This window comes from Falco naumanni, chromosome 10 (assembly GCF_017639655.2).
Source record: "Falco naumanni isolate bFalNau1 chromosome 10, bFalNau1.pat, whole genome shotgun sequence".
In the NCBI taxonomy this organism is placed as follows: domain Eukaryota; kingdom Metazoa; phylum Chordata; class Aves; order Falconiformes; family Falconidae; genus Falco; species Falco naumanni.
In genome coordinates, this window is record NC_054063.1 from 16,180,475 (window position 1) to 16,198,681 (window position 18,207).

General features: G+C 40.2%; 1 protein-coding gene across 8 annotated transcripts in view; it reads right to left on the reverse strand.

Moving 5' to 3' along the window:
* Positions 1 to 18,207, reverse strand: part of NAV2 (neuron navigator 2) — a 223,246-nt gene that overhangs the window by 85,687 nt on the left and 119,352 nt on the right. For all 8 annotated transcript variants that reach the window (XM_040608723.1, XM_040608724.1, XM_040608725.1 and 5 more), the window contains exons 9-11: positions 16,688 to 16,796; positions 14,356 to 14,745; positions 3,648 to 3,770 (exon numbers count right to left, since the gene is read on the reverse strand). In XM_040608723.1, the coding sequence (XP_040464657.1) occupies positions 3,648 to 3,770; positions 14,356 to 14,745; positions 16,688 to 16,796 (622 nt within the window). The remainder of the gene's footprint in view (positions 1 to 3,647; positions 3,771 to 14,355; positions 14,746 to 16,687; positions 16,797 to 18,207) is intronic.

Consider the following 18,207-nt stretch of genomic DNA (forward strand, 5'->3'; position numbering starts at 1 on the left):
ACCTTTCAGAACAGGCCAACATTGCCCCCAACTAGATGACTTGCATCAACTTGCTTTTCAGCTCTTCTGAAGTGTGATCCAAGTTCCCATGGTTATGAAGGCAATCCAACAATCTCCCTCCAGCGCCTAACTCTAACTCATCTTTTTAGTTATCTCATCACTGTAGCAGGATTCAAGAAATTAAATTGCAGCTATTGAATTTAAACATATTCCAGTCAAAGGGTTTTACTCCGTGCATGAATGTGAAATGTTGTCTACTACCAGAGCCAAGAGACATATAAATAGCCTTAATCTGTTCTTATAAAATGCAAAATAACAGCAAAATTATACTCTTCAGCTATTTTAGAAAGCCATAATCTTTACCTTTTGTAGAAATTACTATAAACCACAGCATCTGAAAAAAATCTGCATTCAATGACTTCATTATTAATAATGAGATAGCTGTGTTCTGCATGGAATGTCCTCTGACTCCATGCTTGGTTTCTGCTTCACTTACAATTCTTTCTCGTCCATCTCCTCTCCTGGTTCTACAGTCTCCTCTGGGATTACCCAAAAATCTTGCCAGAAGCAGAAAATACTATCAAATTGTTACTGACTGCCAGGAGCCAGTTGCAGTTACAAGTTCTTCTAAGAGTTAAACTGAATACGGTCTTGTTTTCAACCAGCAGTGTGACAAGACTGTTACCAGAGTCAGCACAGATCTGAACCGTGATACAGAAACACTCCTTCAAGAGCACGCTCAGCACCTGAGCCATGTTTGACCTGCAGCGCACCGATGCCATAGCTGTTGGAAGCACCAAGGCAATGCAATTTGCCATCTGGTGAGAAAGGTCCTTAAGAGTCGAAAGCTGGGAAGACCTTTGGATGCCTTACACGCTTATGCAAAGACATGTAATTCAAGCAACCTCAAATTAAATTGTAAGGTGAAATGATCCAAGTTAATCATGCTCGGAAGTAGCACTTCATCACTGAGGATTTTTTAAAAAGTCATATAGACATTGCCCTAATAATGGCATTAAAATTACTCTTGACAAGCTCACATTCATTAACACAGTCTCCTGTCCTATTCACAGGGATATGATAAATCAGCACAGGTCTGAATAATGTTGTCTGAAAAAAAGGTTGAACAAGTAAGCAACTACAGAAAGATTTACCCATATCTAAGTTTCAAATTTCTTCCTTCTTACCTATAGGTACTCATAAATGCAAGTTACATATATGGAAGTAAGGGCAGAATTTAGTCTCAGATCAAGCAGCCACACCTGACAATGTGAAATCAATTTAAACAACCACATGGTACACACCAAGTCCATACATACAGAAGAGACAAAATCATAGGTGGCTAACTGCAACCTTAAAAAAATTAAATAAAACATAAACTTAAAAAAAAAATTAAAAAGGGCATTTTTAATGCCTTTTTCACTAAAAATATCTTTGTTCTATGCAAACACAAACTGTCTTGAAGTGAATACATAAGCTCAGCTGTGTTGTACAACGATTCCATTAACCTTGCAATCAAGCATTAAATTAAACTGCCTTCTTTGGATTTCCCTGCTGCAGGGGAAAATGGACCTTCTAAGGTCTGTGCTTTATGTTAGCAGAGCCAACGAGTAAAAGCTTCACAACTAAACTTCTACAATTAATAACACAAGAAACTAAACAAGTAGGCATATTGCAAAAATTCCTCTGGTAACTTTTTAATGATTAACTTTATACTCCAAGGTTCATAGCCTTTCACAGTCATTCTCCCATGCGTTCAATTAACATCTGCTTTGAACAAGTTAAATGTAATTTTCTAGGTGTACCAATAAAGAAACTCAGCAATCCTGCTCGTTGCCTCCATTCACAGCATGAAGAAAGCAATTCATTACTGCACCGTTTTATTTAACTCCTTTTCCTTACGCCAATTTGCACCCTGGAAAACTGCTGCTGAAACCAAGATTAAGTTTTCGTTTAAACTGCACGTCATGATCACCCAGCAACCCAAGTGGAGCGATTTTTAAGTCACTGCCCTGTTGTCAGAAAATTCTGATTGCCTGTGTAAGGTGAGTAGGCTTATATTCTAAACAGACAAGACTAAATCAAAACATCACATAATAATGTAATGTCACCAAATGTGGGATCAAGGGTAATTTTTCTGTGATCCCATGTTGCAGCTAAATTGCCAGCCACAGAGTCTTTATTGTGTGTAAAGTCCATCCCCTCCATGTGAACTGAAAGAATGACGATTTTCAAAGCTGAAACAATTGACTTAAACTCGGGATTGCATTTCAGTGTGTCACAGTCCTATTCTAATTGGAATATATTTAAACACACAAATACTCTTTCTTGTTGAATGTACGTAATTCACCCTGATGTGTGGCGTCTTCAGGGAAGGAGGTTACCAAATAAAATGTGAGAATAATTTACATGCCAAGAAAAAGTGTTGCAAGCAAAGAATTTCTGATATTTCACAGAAAATCTGATATTTCAGAGAGGGGAAGGATTCAACGATGAGGAATGTATTACTAGCTCTCCAGAAAGCTGGCTGTTACTTAAACAATAATATAATCTATATTCAACCAATTCAGTATTGTAAACGGATAGCTTCTGTTAATGTGACAATGTTCAGAAGACACAGCAACAGATGAGGATGACACTTGATTACTCCTCCATTGCATCACCAGGTGGCAATGCCTTCACCCAGTCAACCAGGAGCAAGCACTTTTTATTTTATAACTGGCGAACATATGTTGGCTTAGTAACTGAAACTGAGCCGAGATTCTCAGAGAGGTTTTAGTTCTTTTGTTTAGATTCACTATCCTGCTCTTTACTAATACCAAGAGAACACCAAAGCAAATTTAGTACGGCTTGCTTTGAAAACAAGGCTAGATTCTCCATCACTTGTATTTCCCTAGTAAACCACGCATCACTATTAAGAAAGTATCAGTCATATCAAACTCAGTCAGCTGTGTTATGTCCCAGGAAAGAGCTATGGATAACAAAACAAAGAGAAAACCCACAAACCTTCTAGTTCAGAAATTGGTTCAAACCTGTACTTCAAAATCCATGGTTTGTACATACTTAGGGGCCCCTCACGGAAGGGAAAGGATACGGTTCACTTACTACATCAACAGTAACACTCACCACGCTTTGGGTTTGGAAGGAAAAGAAGCAGCTATAGGCTGATGCCATTAAAAGCAAAAGTATTTAACCCATTTACCTCAGCTCTAACAGAATACAGTCTCATTACTGTCCATCTCCCATCTTCCCTTATTATCATATTCCCATAAATCATGGATTTTTAGTCCCCTAATTCTTGATCTTTGGCCTTGACCGTTCAAACAGAATCATCCGACTTTGAAGAATCAGTGGAAATGAGAAGAGAACGAAGTCTTTTTTAGCTCAAACACTATTAAAAATAGAAGTTTTACATTTTCTTGTGTTGCATCCTGTCTACAAAAACCCAGACAAGATTTCAGCAAAGCAATCCGAAGACATCAAGTCAGCATTTATCCTGACATCTGAAATACTCTGGAGAAGCTTATATCCATGTACTCAGAATCTGAATTCCTAAAGCTATTTCATCTTAGAGATCAAATCCGTATTAGACGCAGCGTGAATCGAACGCACTGTTACACGCAAGCATTTGCTGGACGAGACCTCACCTGTCAGCATCTCCGAGGCCCAGTGACGTATTGCGCTGCATTGTCTCCCGCACTGCAGCCATGCCATCGGGCAGCCGGTTTAGCCTTCGTGTATAGAGGCCCAGGCCACCATCGGTCATATACCTTTAAAACAGCAAAACAAAACGTCACGTTTAGTAAAACGATAAAAGTTTTAAGTGTTATTTGAGCTCCTAGCTTCTGCACATTTTTAACTGTATATTGGTATTTTCCTACTTTTAAGTTAAGAACTACTACCCAAACTACGCAGCAAGTAAAACTTTATTCTTGATTAGATAGAGGTATTTTTTGCCTCTCATCGTTCTCTGTTACATCCTGCACTCACTCTCATCAATAAGAATTGAATTTCAATATAACCGTGTCAAAGGAAGAATACTTAACTTTCATTAAGGATGCCTAGATGGAAGTAATTTGATATTTGTGGATGATATCATGAATGACTCCTTCCTGTCCAAAAAATGCATGGTTGATACCATTCTGAACTACTTTGTGTGGGCTAAAACAACACAATGGAAATCTCAGCCCTTTTACAAGTTAACTACAAAAATCACATAGATTTCGTCAGTGATCCATGAACAATAAGCATCCCAAGATTTATTGTGAGAAACTAAAGCTGCAGCACGAATGAAAAGTTTTTTTCAATTATGTTTTGGCTCCTACATTGTACTTGGTCTGCAACTGTGACCTAGAGACATCCGCATTTAAAAAGTGTTACTACTCTTGGATAGTAAGAAGTGCCAGGTGTATATATGATCCTTCACAAACTGCTAAGATAGCACATTTCTTACTTTGTAGTTCAGACAAATAAAAAATGAATCTTGAATAGAACAGTGATGACACATGGTGGAGAAGAATAGGTAGATGTTGTCGATCAGCAGGAACAATCCCTCACGATAATGCAGGTTCTGTCATCCAGCATTTTTGCTGACATCTGTGCTGATGCAGACAGCAACAGACATCATCTAATACAACTTCAGGATGTGGTGGTAACCAAGGAAACCAAATTTTAAAAACTGTACAACTACCCAGCACTTTGGATTATGAATAAAATATTTAGGAAGACTGAAGTAACAGCTTAATTTCAGTATTTCATTCTTGAACAGCTTCTCCATGAGCTGCCCTACATCAATATCTCAATAGCGCTTTAAAATATTTTATGACATTTATGCATTTCATGACAGTAGTAGGTCAACAAGTTCCAAGTGTCAAAATAAAACAGGAGGATTTTTCTCTGTTTAGCTTCATCTCTTAAAGCACTTGTGGCCACAGGTATACGCGAGCTAGTTTTAAACTGGAAAGGTAAGTCCCATTTGCCTCCCAATGGTATGGAGTGAGCTCTGTGCTACCACCACCAGTTCGTCAGCACTGACAGCTGTGTAAACACGCCATAAAGATTTTCACACACCTGAGACTGAAATAACTCAACAGCTCGAGCAACCCAGCTGCTGTCTGAGGCATACCGCTGGACACGTAACATACCTCACCGAGTTAGGAGCTGATGGGATTGCATCCTCTTAATCCTTTAGCCACTCTTAGCAAATCGCCAGCAGCCCGCAGGACAGTTTCCAGACACACAGGATACGATACCTTCCTCTTGCTTAATAAGGCACCGAGCTGGTTCCCTAACAGCAAGACACCCTCACCCACAGCAAGAAAGGACAGATGGTCCTAGCTGCAGCCAGCAATGCCTCTGCTGGCGACATGCTACTGCAAGAGATGTACTTTACCTGAGTCAAATTCGATGACTACATTTATAAAAATGGGACTGGTAAGAGTCAAGAAGCCCTGCACAATCTGCTGGTTAGCATTTCAGTTAGATGTATATATAAATCTGATGGGGCCTTCCCAGGAACAGCCATGGGGTCTCTCCAGGGAGTCTAACAAAGAGGTTGCTAAGCCCAACGAGTCAGACACAGGAGTATTCTCCGTTCAGCTAACCTGTGGGGACACAATTCTCCAAACTCATAAACAAAGACTGTAAGAAGCAAGAGGAGCAGTTGCACTGTAACCATGTGGAATTTGCCTTAGGTCTACTGTTCTAACTTGTCTTTGACACAGTTTATAAATACTTTATCGTGGAAGAATATTTTTTTCCTTAAGCTACTAAAATAAAAGCAAGGGAAAAGAAAGTGGAGCTTAAGACCATATCGTTATACAAACATGCAAACAGCTTTTTGCAAAAACATCTAATGTGCATATGCTAATTGGTTTATTGCAGATACTTGTCTGCACACAGAACATGTTTCTGTATGAGTCTCCCTTGCACACATACTGGAAAATGCAGCTTTTGCCTTTGCTGTCAGATTTCTGGCATATGACTAGTTCTTTGATTGAAATAGATCAACTACAGCTGAAATAGATTGCTCTCCATACTTATTACTTGGAATATGTGAAATGAAATACATTACTCATAAGAGTTAGCCACACTGAAGTCAATGGAAAGCCTTCTCACTAGCATCAACAGATCTCGTCCTCTACATAGAAGCTCAGCAAGCTGATACATTAGAATAATTCTTCAATTGCATCAAACTGAATACTAACAGTCAGATTTTCATTGGTTTTAAGCACTCATAAATCTTACATAAAGTCAGCAGAAGCTGGATGCCTTTGCCATCGCTGACAAGTAGATCATGAGTTTTTTCTAAGCAAGACCCTGGAAAAAAGCAGAGTCATAGATGATGACTTGTACTTGCTATACCAATAGGACAAGTTTCTCACATGCCAGAACAACGCAAGACAGATTTGTGTATTTCGAAACAGATTTGTGTAATCACAGACTGAAAGCTTTATCCTATTAATATTACACACAATGTCCTCTACCCAGGAAAGTTTAATTCCAAAAAGATGCCAAAACCAATGATGCCTGAAGTCCTGCATGCAACGCTGAGGTGAAAGAAGGAAAGGTACTAGCTTCTAAATTCTGTCAAGAAAAAAGCATTTGCAATAAATACATTTGAAAATATATGAAAAAAATAATTCTCTGCAATAATTCTCAGAAACCATCTTGCTTTTATGAATACAGTGTTATTATTGCTGCAGATTTTTGCTTTACAAGAAAGGAGACTACAATGAAGATCTATTTATCTAAAGACAATCTTGCAAGGTTTTACTCTAGGAGGAATAAACCCAGGAAATATCTTGCACGTGTATAATTCTAACAGTACTCAACGTTACCAGAATTTATTGCCTTGTCATACAGCTAGATGATATGGAATGCCAGTATACAAGCCTCTCCTCTACAACGACCCATCACAGCCCAAACAATTTGATTAGGCTGGTTATCGATTAGGTGCAGTATCTTTGACTTTTCTAATCAAAGAACATGACAAACTTGTACTAGATGCCTTGCTAGAATCATGAATCATAATAATTCTGCAAGCAGATTCAGGGCACAAACAAGTAATCTGAAGTACTACCTGCCCCAAAAGAAGAAAGTTTATATATATGATCTGGGAAAATGCGTAGTATCCAGACTCTGTGACTTCTATACAGATGCACAAATTCTACTTGTTCAAAAAAATTAATAGCTCAGATGCTTTAGGAATGGTACCAACAGCCCATGGGGAATGATTGCTTTAATGAAGCTGAATATAGAAACACTTAGTGAATGGACGAGACAGTGATGACATTGGTTAAAAAGAAGTTTCTAATATTTTTCAGGAATTAATGCTTAATACTCATCGCTACAGTTTCACTCTTCAGCAGCAGGGAAACAAAATTATCCAATTTTCTTTGAATTTGAAAAGGCTCAGGTTAAACAAGAGCAGTATTATGCACTTCTAACAGACAACTGGAACTTACAGCCCACTTTCTAGGTGACACTTTTCTTCTGTAAGAAGGTGGCTCCCTGCCCTGTATTAGAGGCATAAAGTAACTTGCTTTGGAGTTCCCTGGACAACCTGGACCTTTAAACTTCTCTTTTCTTTAGCCAAATACACCCTTTCTGTGCCTCTGAAATTTTGACTGCTGTAATAAGTGCTTCCAAGTGCAATATTTTTAGGGTATTTCTGATGCTGAAGTGATTTATTTCCCTTTCCTGCAAGGCACGCTGAAGAAGCAGGAACGGGTTATGCCAGGGATCAGTAAAATCCAGCGGTCTGAGTCACTTGACTTCTGTCCGCACTCCCTACTTAGCCATGTACACAGCCAGCCAACAGCACACCTACTTTTATGGTCTGACAACTCTACCACTTCATATATATTCATTTCACTACTTAACGTATGAATGTGAATTTTCCAATTTTGAAAATAGATAGCCAAGGGACAGGCAGTCTTTACTGAAGCACTACGAAGAGAAGGAGCAGCAGGTAAGTCAGCAGCACCCAACAGACGGGGCAAGCCTACCCTGATCTGCTCAGCATCACGCGGCTCCATAATCCCAAACCCACAAGCAGGACAGCAGCAAAAGCAGGACAGTGCCCAAAAGCTGGTGCTGACTCTGGCAGCCCAGGTGCTCCTGCCTTCCTCTTGGTGCTTTGGATTCAAGGTTGGTTTGGAAACAGCTGCCCACGTGCCTCCTGGCTGAAGACTTGCCCAGCAACCAAGCCCTTGAAACTTAAAGAAACAAAAACCTTGTAGGAATTACAGCATTTGGACTATTCTGTGCATCAACATCCACTTAGACACACAAAAGCGTTCTCTTTTAGCTGCAGCAGTAACACTGTTATGCTTAATGTTTTCCTTTAAACATTTATTTTCGCTAGGCTTCATCTGCCTCATCATTACAGTCAGTTAAATGAGATCAAGAGGCTTAACACTTTGAGTATCAAAGAAGGAGTCTAACTTTGCCAGTTACTAAACACCACCAGCAGAACATTCTCCACTGCTTTTTCTGAAATACAAGAAATGTGATCAAAATGATCCTGTTATTTCAACCAGGAATATATTCTAAATCTGACTTAAAAAGAAATGCCAGCCTAACGGCAGCATGATGGCAATGCCAAAATTCTTTGTTTAATATGAATTTAGCCTGCATTTTCCATCATGATACTGGAATTGGACCATATGATCTTTCCCTGTGTTTCCCCCCAAAGTCTTTCCACCTGTTATTCTCACCTGCCCACTCTGTTACAATGCCCACCACATCAGCACAATACTTGATCTCTCTGACCAAAGGGTTCAATAATTACCCCGTTTACAAGCCCGTGGCTGGTTTAAATTTCATTCTTTGATCCACGTGAATTTCAACAAAGGCATTGAGGAACAAGATTAGGTCCTGAACTTTCAGGCTGGGACTGCTAATACAATGCCCAAATCCCTAACATTAGGCCAAATATTACCTTTCAGGTTCATAAAACTACAAACCTATTGTTCATTGCATTTAAAATTTAATTTTATATTTAAGGCAGTCTATAATTTATAATTCAATAGACTTTTGCTAACAATTAGTAACTACCTGCAATTAACAAACTACTGAATGAAAGGAATGAACTGAATGGAGAGGAACGGTGTGTGACCAGCCTTCCCAGCAGCTTCCCAGCAGGATCAGCAGTGGTGGAAGAGTTACTCCACAGCAAGTTTCAGCTCCCTCATGCCTACTCCTTTCCTGCAGATGATCCATATCGACAAAGTGTGTATGACTGCATCCCCCTCTGCTGGCTAGCCCCAGAGTGGGACCCTATTCTGTCCTTTGGAAGCTGTCTTTTGCTCAAGTTACAAAACCTGTTGGTGCTGAAGCAGCAGTTAAATGCGGTGTTTATTACAGAAAAGTCCAGAGTGGGAAAATGGCCATTAAATGATATTTTGGTAGTCACTGACAATAGCAGAGTACGTACGAGTAAGCAAAAAATACAACACACCACAACTTGTGAGTTCGTTTTACTGACAAACAGTACATATGACCTAAAGTGGCTCTTTTCACTTACACCGAACAAAAAGCTCAATTCCAGCTGATCTCTAAGGTTCGGACTTGCAGGCCTATGGTGTCTTCCTGTGCCGAAGCCTACACTGCAAGAAAAGTTCTATGACAGCATGTTACTCGAGGTATCATTTGTAATAAATAATCAAACACTCTTTTATCGATGAAGCTGACACCAGAACTACTCCTGAACTGAATGCCATATTTAATACTATTTAAATAATATAGAACATTAATAATATTGACAATACTAATGTTATACTCTAGACATGTCTCCTGTAAAGATGTTTAAGTATGATTCTTAGAGTAAGACTATTAGTTTGATTTAAACATTGCCATAATTTTTTCTTTTGACTCTCACAGCACCATAGTTGTCTTTAAATCCAGAAGCTAGTTCTGCGCCAGCTTCAACAGCATTCACTAAGAAGTCAGAAGTCAAGGTTTCCTAATACCTTTTTATAAAAAGTAAAAATTTTGCGTTTGCTTGCCTGACCTCTTCATTATTTGTGCAAGTTATCTGTTTGCCACATATAGCTGCTCTTCTGCAATGCTGAAAAGATCAAAATCTAAGCCAATCCTAGCAAGACAGAAGGCAGTTCAAATAAACACTCTGCCCAAACAGAGAAGAAAAATAAAATAAACCTCCTAATGATTCTTAGTCATGTTGAAGTGTTGTAGCCGTATAAGGAATGCAATTTTACCCATTCACTGTATTTAGATGAAATCTTACCACACCATCATACCATTTAAAGAGCAGTGTCTAGTAAAATGTCTAACCCACTAACTCAAAGTGTACAAAAACCCCAAAACCGAACTACCACAACCACGTATTTTTTTTCCATGGCAAAAAATAGGTCAGAAAAGACTACTGCTAGCATTGATTCAGTGTACAGGGTGAGCAGGTTCTCATGCAGACCACGATTAGCTCAGCCGCTCTTGATTCCTAGCTAGCCACGCGTTACCTGGAGCAGCAACCACTCCTGCTGCAGACACCTCAGAAAGAAACGGCTCCTCTTAACTACTGTTAGCAAGAACAAATTCTCATTAGCGGTAAGCTGCATAGTCCTCCCTTCCTTTCTCTAAAACCTTAGCCCAAGTGAAGGTCTGTTACGCCACACATGAGCCTGACATCTGAAAAAGATCTCCGTCTGTCTGACTGACACATAGAAGAAAATTAAGCAACTGAGCCGCAAGAATCCTACAAATAAAGTTACCCATCAACGTTAAATGAAATCGGTGCTCAATTCCAGTTCTTCATATCAAACTCTTCTTTGCCTCCTGAAAGATATAACTCCTAAATTTCAACTGACAACAGAACTCTTCCTTCAATGATCGTTTTGGTCGATGTTACTCAAAGGTAGACAGGCCTCTGCACCACAAAGATGGTTTCTACCTCGGGCACAAAGCTTTTGTGTGGGTTTGACTGACCTGAGCAGAAGCAGGGGGTAAAACCTGATTCCCCAGCCCAGAGTGGCCTGCTCTCTCCCTTTTAGCATCCTTTCATCCACATTACAAATTCACCTGCTTGTAATGCTTGTAGAAAGATCCCCAAGGAGCATAAAGGGTTGAATAAACAAGAAGGAATCATCCCATGAGCATCATGCACACAAACACATTAAGAGGAAAATAGAGATCTGTAATGGGAACGTATTGACCCCAAAGCACCAAATAAAAGCAGAGGTTAATAAAATGGTTAAATGTCCTACCCCTGCCCCTAACAGCCACTGCGCCTGTGGGAGGCTACTGCAAGGAGAATCTTAGCCCAGGGCCCCTGAACATTGCATGCAGGCTGAGCCCTGCTGTCCTCACCTAATAGCTGAGGGAGCAGTTCACTGCTCAGCGGGCTAGGCAAGGTATGAGTCACTAGGTAACGTTCCTTAATGAGATACACACAAAAAAATGAGCTGGGCATGCCCCACAGCACACCCATGGTCCACGCATGGGGCCACTTACATCTGCCCTGCCTCAACGTTCAGGCTCTGGGGTGGCTGAGCTGTCAAATCATCAAATCTACATTTTGTTAGAAGGTAGCTGGAACAGCCATGCTTCTGCAAAGGAGTGTTTTGACAAGCTGTGTCTGCGGACCCAGAGCTATTTCCTTAGAAAATTTGTGACCAGCACCAATCGGTATATCCACACTGTTAATTCTGCATAGAAATCTGCACACTAGGGCAATGAAAACAGGGGCAGAGGATTAATTAAATTAAGATAAAAGAATTTTAAAAGGCCTTTCTGATCAACAGCTCTGTTGGTCCATTTCAAGGACAGATAAAAAGGAAATCAGCTCTACATCTCATTAGAGAGAATGGAGGAAAGGGGGAGGTGGGCAGCGGGGAACTGGCCAAAAAGAGGTAGGAATGTGTGTGTTAGTAGCCAGAGGGAGACTGAAGTGGACCATACCTTCTGAAAAATACCCCAGAAGCCACAAGAGCATGTTCCCAGCTGGGACAATCTTTAGGGTGGACAGGGGAGGCAGTTCTGGGCTCCAGGGTGCCCTTTCTGACGCCTCGAGCTCCGCCAGCCACAGCAGGAGGTGCGTGGGGTGTGTCCTGCCCACCTCACACATACCCTAGACCTGTTGCTTTGTCCTTCAGTTGATGTTTTAGCTCCCACAATAAGACAAATTCTTACCTTTGATCCACCCCCTGGAGACTTTCTTAGTTTGAGAGATAACTTCTGCCCGTTCGGAAAAGATACTCTTTCTAACCCTATGAAAGTAATCCCAGTGTCTGCCAGAGCTCTGCTTGAGCAGCCTCGCTAAAGGAGGCCAAATGAAACTTCCCATGACCCAGTACATTTCAGAGAAAGCATCAGGATCACAGGGCTAAAATAGTTTATCTTGGCTATTGGATTTATTTTGGCTGTAACAAATATTTTGGCTTCCTTCCCTATCGGTTTGCCAATGAAAACACAGATCCAAAGTTTTCAGACTGCAGGATTGTAGCAATTCTGCAAAATGACAAAGTGAAACACATACCAGCTAATAAAGAGCTATTCATGCTATAAATGCCCTCTTGTGCTGCCTTCCACATACTGTAACTCAGTTTCTGGAAGTATCGGGCCTGTTCGCCCTAACAGTGATCTCAGAGATCTGGGCTGCAGCAAGCCACATGGATGCTTTCTTTACAAGCAACCTCCCAGACTTCTAAGTGATGTATTATTCCTCTCCCACAAAGATGCAATGCTATCCTGTTCTCTTATTATTGGGAATAAATTGACATTGGGGAAGATAACTTAGAAAACAGGCTACCAAATATCTCATCAATACTGTGGATGGCAATCCAGCATTATTAGATGTCAGTGGAGATTCACCAAAGTTAATATTGGGATTATGTCCAATGCCGTTATTGCAATTCAATACTGCAATACAGCCTTCTCAGGGAATCTCTACACACAATTACGCTCCACAAACTGGCAAAAATATTTTATTACATTGTTAGTTCCTTAGACCCAGAATCTAAAGAGCACTCTTGTATTTTCAGACTGTGGAGACTTCCATTTTTTACCCTACAGGATCACCAGATAAGACACAGAAAAGGAAACTATACACAGATGAACGAAGGCACGGATGTCCCTGAAACATCATTCATAAACTCAACGGCTTTCTTATTAATTCCTTTTCATCAACCTGGACTCTGAACTTTACACCCAAAGTAAAGATCTGCAAAGACTGGGGCTCCCCTAGGTTATGAGCAGCAGAAGCCTGAACTGACACAGTTCTGTCAGGGACACTTCTTGGTGTTCTATAGAAAACATGGCACTACTTGTGCTTTAGGATACAATGCATTATCAATGCAGCAGCAGCTACTGGTGCTTTATTTGAAATAGCATTTTATACTGGGTATTGCATCAGCTTCTTTATTATATGCTTCTCTAACAAAGAATTAGAAAGAAAGTGTCCAACTTTTCAAAAAGGACAATGTGAAAACACCCAAATATTCACAGATTTCCAGATTGCATAACTGGATTGGTTACGTTAGTAACAAAGCAGCAGCTGGATTCCAGCTTTCTATTTCAGTAAGAGGCCCTAAATCTTCCAAATAAGCCAATGCTACAAGAAATGTCACTTATAAAGAAGCTAGAGAAAAGCAAAGGATGTAAGATAGCCAGACAGGGAAAAGGCTGCCGCAGAAATAAATATGCCGTTTACATCTCAAAGATCAGTTCTGACATCAATCTAATGCCGATATACTCGAGCTAAGAAAAAAAATGACCATTCTAGCAGGAATTGGAAATGGACATATTGAACGGAATGCTGATCCTGGAATAAAGAGCAAATGCTGTTTTCCAGTCAAGGCAGAAGTAAAATGTTGATGTAATACCTTGTTGATAACTGTCTGTCAGTTCACATTTCTGCACACTAACGTGTTCTTTAGACTTTATTTTGCGCGTACGACTATTTTACCCGACACAGAGATGTGAACTGATTTCCTTCCAGTGAACCGTCCCCTAAAAGTTCAGAAAAGGGTTCAGCCAGGTACAGGACACGCCTCACTCGCCATCTTGCGGCGTAAATGCATATTGCAGCATGTGTCTGACGCCCGCAAGGAACCCTGCTGCGAGAAAACATTTCATCATGTGCTAGAGTATGTTCATATATAGGAATATTTTCTTCATATGCACATAAAACTTACAGCACGTGCTTAAATCCCACTGAAGAAATTAACTATAATAACGAGCTGTCCCTCCAAACACTTATTAGAACTAGCAGAATATCTTTGGGTTTGTTGGTGTGGTTTTTTTCCTCCTCCAAATAATCAGAGGAATACAGCATCATTAAATGCAACTGAAGAGCCACACGAAGTACAGTATTTGCGAAGTAAAAGCACTTACCCACTCGTGATGTCATCAGCTCTGATATTCTTGCCCAGCACATCGCCATCGCTCATGTAGCCGGTGGCATCCATGGTGATGCCTTCCAGATCCATTTCGTCACTTCCCTTGTCCGAGATGTCCACGTGGCAGACGCTGCTGCCGCGAGACGCCAGTTGCCTCCGCAAAGGTGCCGAATACATGTAACGTCCCGACTCTGTGTTGATGAAGCGGCTGGCGTTCCCTCGCGGAGGATACCCGTTTCCCATCGACGGAGCGTCGCCTGCCTGCAGGCGAGGGCTGGACTGCCCCAGTCTCCACGATAAGGGGGTCGGTCGTCCCGTCAAGCTCAGGATGCTGCGGCCGCTTATCTCGGTAGTGACATTGGTGTCAAATGTAGTTTCCAATGTGCTTAAAAAACAGAAATGCATTTGATTAAATGCAGCCAGCTACATGGAGTGCCGTGGGATTTCAGGTGATTGCAAGACCCTACACCCTGAACACTCAGCAAGTTACAGACCCTAAGCGACAGCATGGACAGAATTTACCTGCTACAACGCCTGGAGACAGTTAGGTCCATTCCTCCAACACTGTTCTTAAATAATGATAGTCTTGCACCCAGGCTGCCAAGTGTTCAATATATATGTTAGAAGACTTAAGCAGGAACTTTTTAATGGATTATCCACAGTATGAAAGCATAACTTCTTCATGTTAAATCATTTATAACTCTGTGATACCACCGTTTTGCCACTCTGAGCAAGGGAGTAGGATATTAAGCTGACTAAAGGGAAAACCAACTCAAGGACTATTTTTCTGATATATTTTCTTTTTTTGCCTGCATTCATGAAAGCCCTAATACTCTGGAGATGTGTTCAGCACCAAGGTGGTAGCTATTTTTACACTGTGGAAAGGATTAAATGAAAAAAATAATAAAAAGGTAAAACGAATTTTATTTTTCAAAACGCATTTTATATACTTACGATTTGAATATATTTTTCAAAATATTGCTAATATTTATACAGAGCTCTGGTTACCAAAGCATTTGAGGTCACAGCCTGTAAATACAGTTTTTGACAAGCGTCAGCTACATGAAATCTTTCATTTTCCACATCTCACGTGTGTGAATATGTTTATCCTTTCCAACAGTATTGCTAGTACGGCCTGCATACAGTCTGAGAATGCTGCGACCACTTATCTCAGTAGTGACATTGGTGTCAAAAGTAGTTTCCAATGTGCTTCAAAAAATAAGTGCATTTGACTAAATGTAGACTGCTATATGGAACCTTAAAAATGGGACTGCTACAGCATGAGATTTCAGGTATAGATTGCAAGGCTACACAATGAACGCTCGCAGCTTAGTGGCAGCTGATTTATTTGCAGTTAATCCATAGCTGCAACTTGTCTTACCCACATGCACTCCTCTTTTCCTTTCCTGCTCAACAGTGCTACTTCTTTTTTATTATTGTGGATAATTGTTAAAATAAGCAGCATTGTACTATTCACAATATAATGTCACATGGATGCTGCAAAAACCTATGTGTCCTCCGGTTATAGTAATTAAATCACAACAAGCAGTCACATTAATTGAAATTTGAAAAGAAAAATAGCATGGGGAGTTCATCTCTGCAAGCTCTGCCTCAGTTTTAGATACAAAGCCAAAACACAAAATGTTCTCCCAATGAACTCATTTAGGGCTGGAGTCCATAAAGCACTGAGCTCTAACTAGGACCCCGACATCAGCAGGGGACAAACAGCTTATTCTCCCAGGCCTCCTGTTCAACATTGAGAAGATACAAGTCACAGAATGTTTAAAAGTCTTTATTTATTTAGAGCATATCTTAAATATTGCTGAAATTTCCAAACGTTGCTTTACAAAGAAAAAGCAGTTATATACATGGATGACTAAGAATATTAGAAAAATTTGTTTGTCCAAAGATTGGCCAGGAATTCAAGTTATGCACTTGATAACGTGGGTCAAGCACAGTTCACCTGCTTTTTTAAACAAAATATTACACATTGGGGGAGAGTGGTGTCATGCACTGAAGTTGTTCAAGAGTAAGATGAAGAAACTTTTTGAACTGTAACCTATATTCAAACATCACCCAACACATTTAACAAGCACTAATCATTCTCCACTTTTGATTCTATACACAACCCACCACCATCAATTACCCATCATATATCTCAATAAACAATGAACATGATTCACAATCTGTGCTTTAAAGACAAGAAGCACAAGATCAGTATCTTTCACTGCCAGTGTTAATCTCGATACAACCCAGCCAGATCCAAGAGATGTAAAAGTAAGACCACAATGACTTCCATTTTCTTATAAGCTAAGTCATGCCATTACCTGTGAGTGACCTGGGTTCCCCGTAGACTGGACATCGTTTCCTCCAAGTTCTGCCGAAGATCGGCAATGTTTTTCACAGTTCGCAACCGCCGAGTTTCTGGATCCTCTCCTACGGGGAAAATAAACCATGAGAAAGGATACGGCAGCACACAGCACAGAACTGAGCTGTTACTTCTGCCTGAATCTAACTCCAAATTTGACTCAAACACCCTTTTTTCCCCTGACTTTCTGTTATTTAACACTCTAAACCGACTACGATGGAGATCCCACTCCCCCAGAGCAGGCACCTGCCATTGCCGCAGCTGGACCAAGAACGAGCTCTGTACTGTTAACTTCATTGCACAGTCTGCCTTTGCACCAGATGTTTCTGTATTGTCGTTTCCCCATATGACCCCATTTAAATTCCAGTTAACTTTCAATCTCATTAGAAAATATAACCCATCAATACCACCCTTCCTATCTTATATATTGACACAATTAACATCAATCTGACACAGTCAGTTTCTCTAATTCTATATTTTCTCTAGATCTTCTTTTCCCCATTTTAAATAGATCCCATTCTACAACAGCAGCTTGTCAATAAACTAAAGTGTGTTGACTGGGTGCTCCATGCTAAGTGATGTTTTAGGTAAAATAGCAAAAGTTTTTGCTTGTCAACATCACAACATCTTTACTTAAATGTGCTACATGACACAAAGCTGGGGGATGACTTTCAGTTTCCCTGGCATATAGAAATCCCGTTCTTTAAATATTCTCTTCTAAAACACACTTATGTCCTGTTCTTTAACTCTAGAAGTAGAGTTTATATAAATAGAAAAGTCCTCCCAGTGTGTCAGCATAATTTATTTTTATAAAATTAATAATTTAATTAGTGCCTCAGCATAATTTATTTACTCGCTCTCAGCTGTCAATTAAGAAATGCTTTGGTTGCTAACTTGGTGGAGCTTAATATAGTTGAACTTTCTAAAAGGTTGAGAAGAAGTGAATTCCTAGTAGTGCCAATGTATTCTTTTTATAAGCCGAATGCTGAAACAGAACACCACCAAAAAGCCATCACAAAGCTTCTGTTGGGCACAGAAGGAAATGATTTCATTCTAACGGGCCTACAGCTCATGACTAAAGAAAATACTACAGCAGATTTAAAACTTCAAATTTTGTATCCGCCTTCTTTGTACAAGTGATTAATTCTTAAGCTGCCAGGATACTGGTCATTGCAATGATCGCTAGTTTAAATGGCTATCTACTTATTACACAAATCAGAAGTGTTAAGATCCAAATAAATAAGCTGTTGTTGTAACCTTCCACATTATTGGATTTAAACTTCATGTTTCTGAAAGATGCCAGGTTGGTGGCACAGAAAGCCCAAGTCACATACTCTTGCCTGCAAAGCAGCAGCGGCCCCAACTACTCACCGAAGCGCTGGAGCCCCAGCTATGGGGAACCTTCTAGGGAGGGGAAGATAGACTTTAATGTTTATACAATCGTTAGCCTTTCTGAGAAAAAACAATGGCTCAGGTAGT